Consider the following 5,000-nt stretch of genomic DNA (forward strand, 5'->3'; position numbering starts at 1 on the left):
CATTCCTTCTGTCTGACCTTTGACCTGAAGCTCCTCCACTAATGATGTCACAGTTCAGACCTTTGACAGGAAGCATGTTTATTGTTTCCTGTCTTTAATCTGCTGAAGAAGCAGCTTTAAGTTCATAAAGTCTTTGATTGATTATCTCTGAGAGCAGATCCTTCATTCATCATCAACACTAACTATCAGTCTGGGTTAGGGTTAGGCCTCATTAAGCTTCCTGTTGTCTTCCCTTGGGACGGTTATTAAAGCATAAAGTATAAATCATCACCCAATTATGTTGTTTTTAGCCAACTTCATTCCAGCTTTACCTCATTTTTGAGTTAAAATAAGCAGAAATGATGAAGATTATTGTATTAATGAAAGTGATGATGCAGCGTTGAAACATCCATGTGATTTCAGGCAATTATGAAATAAATCCATATTTCTGATGGAGGAGGACAACAGCAGAGTTTATAGACCCTGATGATGTAATAAATTATTACATTAACAGGATGATGTAATAATTTCCAATATTGTAATAACATTATTGGGAAATGCACTTTATTACATTATCAGGAAGTTATTACATAATCCCAGATATATATTACACTGTTTCTACAGCAAACCAGACACAAATATTACTGTGAGGACTCATTGGAACAAATGCTAAATAAAAGCATCGTTGGGCTGCAGTCTAAAGTTGATCAGTACGAGTCTGAGCTTCACCTGGTTGGAGCTTTCAGCTTCCTGCGGATGCCGATGTAGATCTTCATGGACTTCAGCGCCCATTCCTTCTCTGGTTTGATGCTCTGCACAACAACACACAACATGAACAACTTCCACCATGAGAACGCTTCACAGCTGATTAATCCAGAGTTCAGTGTTTAGTTTAGTGTGTTGTTAAGGCTCATGTAGTATCAGACTGATGGAGAACAGCTTTATAACCTGACTGATTGATACCTTTTTGTCTTTGAGCAGCAGCAGCTTGTGCTCTTTGATCTGGAACGTCCTCTCCTGGAACTTGTTCCCCTGAAGCAGTTTCGGAGGTTCCTCACGACACTTCATCAGCAGACCGATCTTCATGATCTCACTCTTATAGGCTGAAAGACAGACAGTCAAATATCATATGTGTGTGTGTGTGTGTGGTGTGTGTGTGTGTGTGTGTGTGTGTGTGTGTGTGTGTGTGTGTGTGTGTGTGTGTGTGTGTGTGTGTGTGTGTGTGTGTGTGTGTATGTGTGTGTGTTGGACCTACAGGTGAGGATGTTGATGCCTTCTCCTTTAGGAACTCTCTTCACCACAGGTAGGCTGAGCTCGGGTCGGCCATCTTGCACCACTGCAGCGCCTGCTCCAAGACTTTCTCTTAGGGTGTAACGGACGCTCTGAACAACAAACCAGGTGATCAGGTGATCAGGTGACCAGGTGAACAGGTGAACAGGTAAACAGGTAAACAGGTGAACAGGTGATCAGGTGAACAGGTGAACAGGTGATCAGGTAAACAGGTGATGTAATGTTACTCACCCAGCTGTCCGTCTCGATGGCCTCAAACGTCATCCAGACGTCTTTGTCTCCGGCCGGGACGTTCCTCATGTAAAGAACCTGATTGGTCAGCTCCTCGGCACACATGGTGGGAGATACCTGCAGGGTCAAAGGTCACAGATGGTCACAGACGGTCACAGATGAACATTCACAGGTCACATCAGACACTCAGGTACTGTTTCAGACTTACTTTGAGAGTGATGCAGCAGTCTGGTATCTTCATCTCCAGATAAACCTCGATGATCAGATCACCAGCCTGAGACAGCTGCACACAAATACACCAATAAAAAACATATTAACACTTATTAACAGTTTATTACCACTTATTAACAGTGTATAACCACTTAATTATGATTATTAAATGATAATTATTATTCAGTAAATGACGTAAATATAAATATACTTTATATAAAGTCTACAGTGATGCTGCCTTCAGGGACTCTGGAGCAGTCTGGGAATGTGCACCTCACTTAAAAATATTAATACATTAATCATTATTTACTAATAATTCTCCTTTTGAGTGTTTAATATGACTGTTACTGTTCGTAGTCACACTTTGTACCTGTGTGTCCTTCCAGGTGGTGATGAGACTGATTTCCAGTTCGATCTGAGTCTGATGCTCCTCATCGATCTGAAACAAACACAAACCAGCTGTTTGTTCACTTTCCACAACAAAAAGAAACTGTGAATGTGTGCAGTCTGAGTTTTACTCACATCGAAGACGTACAGGTAGTTGTCTATCAGATCCTCTACGATCTTCACCTCGTGTTCTCCTTTCCCGTCGGTCTGGAACAGACTGGGAGCGAACAGCAGAGAAAGGTTCTTGGTGCACATCTGGTTCAGACCGGCACACTTCTGCACTCTGAGAGACAAACAGCACGTTAAGTACAGACAGGGTGTGGGATTTAATGTGTGTCATAAAAACTGAACAAAATCTGTAAAGAATTAAACCAACAAATCCAACCGAGAGAGAAATAGATGAGTGAATGACTTCATGAAGAACAGATCAGCTGTTGTTGCACTTTAAGCTTTAACACATGAACACTGAACCTACTATATGTTGTTATCGTCACTATGTGTCTGTGTAATGCTGCTGCTACACTGTCATTTTCCAGCTTGGGATCAATAAAGTATATCTATCTATCTATCTATCTATCTATCTATCTATCTATCTATCTATCTATCTATCTATCTATCTATCTATCTATCCATCCATCCATCCATCCATCCATCCATCCATCCATCCATCCATCCATCCATCCATCCATCCATCCATCATCCATCCATCATCCATCCATCTATCTATCTATCTATCTATCTATCTATCTATCTATCTATCTATCTATCTATCTATCTATCCATCCATCCATCCATCCATCCATCTATCTATCCTCACCAAGCAGGAACAATCACAGCTTCAATTTAAATCTCTTTAAGTGTAATACCACTGATGGCCACTAGGTGTCAGTAGACGATGTAGACGATCATTCATAAAGTTTCACTACAGTCAAAACATTTTTTCAACAAGTCATTTTGGTCTCACTGGTGGCCATTTTGTAAATTATTGCTCCGTTAACAATGAAAAGTATTTTTGCCGTCTGCTGTGTGCGTTGATTGACATCTGTGAAGAGTTTACTCCACAGCTCAGAGAATACACTCACAATATTTCACTGAGTTTAATTTAAAGTGTACAGCACTCAGCTTTCCCAGCATTAGTATCACATTTAGATTTTAGATTTTTATTAGTTTATACATAAATAAAACAGATTATATAAATATAATGTAAGATGTGATGGAGAAGTGTAAAACCTTCAGGGAGGATTAATGAAGGATCTCTGCAGAGAGAGTTACATTAATATTATTAACATAAGATCAAAAGAGAGATTAAGATTTCACCAGATAGCAGATATATATATATATATATATATATATATATATATATATATATATATATATATATATATATATATATATATATATATATATAACTTACATCAGGATCAGTGGGTTATTATAAAGATAATCCATGAGGATGACATCACAGTGATAGAAACAAACCTTTTACAGCTTTCTGATTATAAGAACATAGTTATTATAGTTTTATTTTACATTCGGAGGCTTTTTTTGTATTCAACTCATTTTTATTCACTTCCATTATTTTAGTTTGATTCTTGTTAGATGTTGTTCAGGTATTATGACACACATTAACAGGTAACCCTTCCTGCTGCTCACCTGTACAGGTGGCTGATCAGAGCCGCCAGAGTCGTCCTGTTGACTCGAGGAAGACTCCGGATGATCTCCTTGTAGCGATCGAACCTCTGACTCTTCTGAGGGATTTCTGAGGATGGAAACAAGAAAACAGGTAAACACACCTGTCTGCAGCTTCTTCATGAACACACAGGTCAGGTTTTTATATTTACTGAGTTCTGGATCGAGAGGCGTCACTGCAAGCTAGAAGTCATCCAGCACCAAAATAAACTATATAAACTATCTAATCTATATAATCTATCTAAACTATATAATCTATATAATCTATATAAACTATCTAAACTATCTAATCTATCTAAACTATATAATCTATATAATCTATATAAACTATCTAAACTATCTAATCTATCTAAACTATATAAACTATATAAACTATCTAAACTATCTAATCTATATAATCTATCTAAACTATATAAACTATATAATCTATATAATCTATCTAATCTATCTAAACTATCTAATCTATCTAAACTATATAAACTATCTAATCTATATAATCTATCTAATCTATATAATCTATCTAATCTATCTAAACTATCTAAACTATCTAAACTATATAAACTATATAAACTATATAAACTATATAAACTATATAATCTATATAATCTATATAAACTATCTAAACTATCTAATCTATCTAAACTATATAAACTATATAAACTATATAAACTGGACCCTTGGATTCACAATCTGTGTGCACAGGTTTACACATCGGGTGTGTTCCTACCATGTGACCACAGGGGGGCGCTGTACTTTCCTGCCATCAGATATTTAGATTAACATTATTTATTTAATTTGGTTTTATATCAGTTTATATGAAACATCATCATGCAGAAACCTGTCGGACTCAGGAAAATAACCTTTTAAACGTGTACTACTGGAAACTACAGAGAGACATAAAAACCTCAAAGCTTAAAGAAAGTAAGTTATGATTAAGTGAAAATGATTAAAATAACTAATATTAATTAACAGATTATTGCTGTTTTAACCCTTTCTGGTGTTGTGGGTGTTACACAGGTAGCAAGGATCAGAACCCCGGCGCTGGAATGAGGTCTAGAGGAAAGTGGACTCACTGGCGGCCTCCTGCCACAGCGGGTGGAGGTCTTCCATGAAGATGGGGTCGTCAATCTCTCTGAAGAACCTCTTCAGGACGTCCGTCACGTCTTCGATGAAGTGGTCTCCAATCCGCAGTTTGACGTTTCGAGCGTCTTTAC

The 5,000-nt window shown here is 37.4% G+C and overlaps 2 protein-coding genes across 2 annotated transcripts in view; one reads left to right on the forward strand and one right to left on the reverse strand.

Annotated features, from left to right (window-relative positions):
- The window catches only part of LOC133986361 (arf-GAP with Rho-GAP domain, ANK repeat and PH domain-containing protein 3-like), a 24,505-nt gene extending 24,463 nt beyond the window's left edge, over positions 1 to 42 (forward strand). The window contains exon 13 of the mRNA XM_062426185.1: positions 31 to 42. Within this exon, the coding sequence (XP_062282169.1) occupies positions 31 to 42 (12 nt within the window). The remainder of the gene's footprint in view (positions 1 to 30) is intronic.
- Positions 43 to 708: 666 nt separating this feature from the next.
- arap3 (ArfGAP with RhoGAP domain, ankyrin repeat and PH domain 3) overlaps positions 709 to 5,000 on the reverse strand; it is a gene marked incomplete at its 3' end in the record, with an annotated part of 10,928 nt that continues 6,636 nt past the window's right edge. The window contains 9 exon segments of the mRNA XM_062426186.1: positions 709 to 791; positions 943 to 1,082; positions 1,235 to 1,361; positions 1,501 to 1,617; positions 1,709 to 1,783; positions 2,081 to 2,149; positions 2,233 to 2,380; positions 3,751 to 3,856; positions 4,860 to 5,000. The exon segment at positions 4,860 to 5,000 is cut by the window's right edge and continues 72 nt beyond it. Of these exon segments, the coding sequence (XP_062282170.1) occupies positions 709 to 791; positions 943 to 1,082; positions 1,235 to 1,361; positions 1,501 to 1,617; positions 1,709 to 1,783; positions 2,081 to 2,149; positions 2,233 to 2,380; positions 3,751 to 3,856; positions 4,860 to 5,000 (1,006 nt within the window).

The sequence above is a fragment of the Scomber scombrus genome, chromosome 9, assembly GCF_963691925.1.
Source record: "Scomber scombrus chromosome 9, fScoSco1.1, whole genome shotgun sequence".
Classification (NCBI taxonomy): domain Eukaryota; kingdom Metazoa; phylum Chordata; class Actinopteri; order Scombriformes; family Scombridae; genus Scomber; species Scomber scombrus.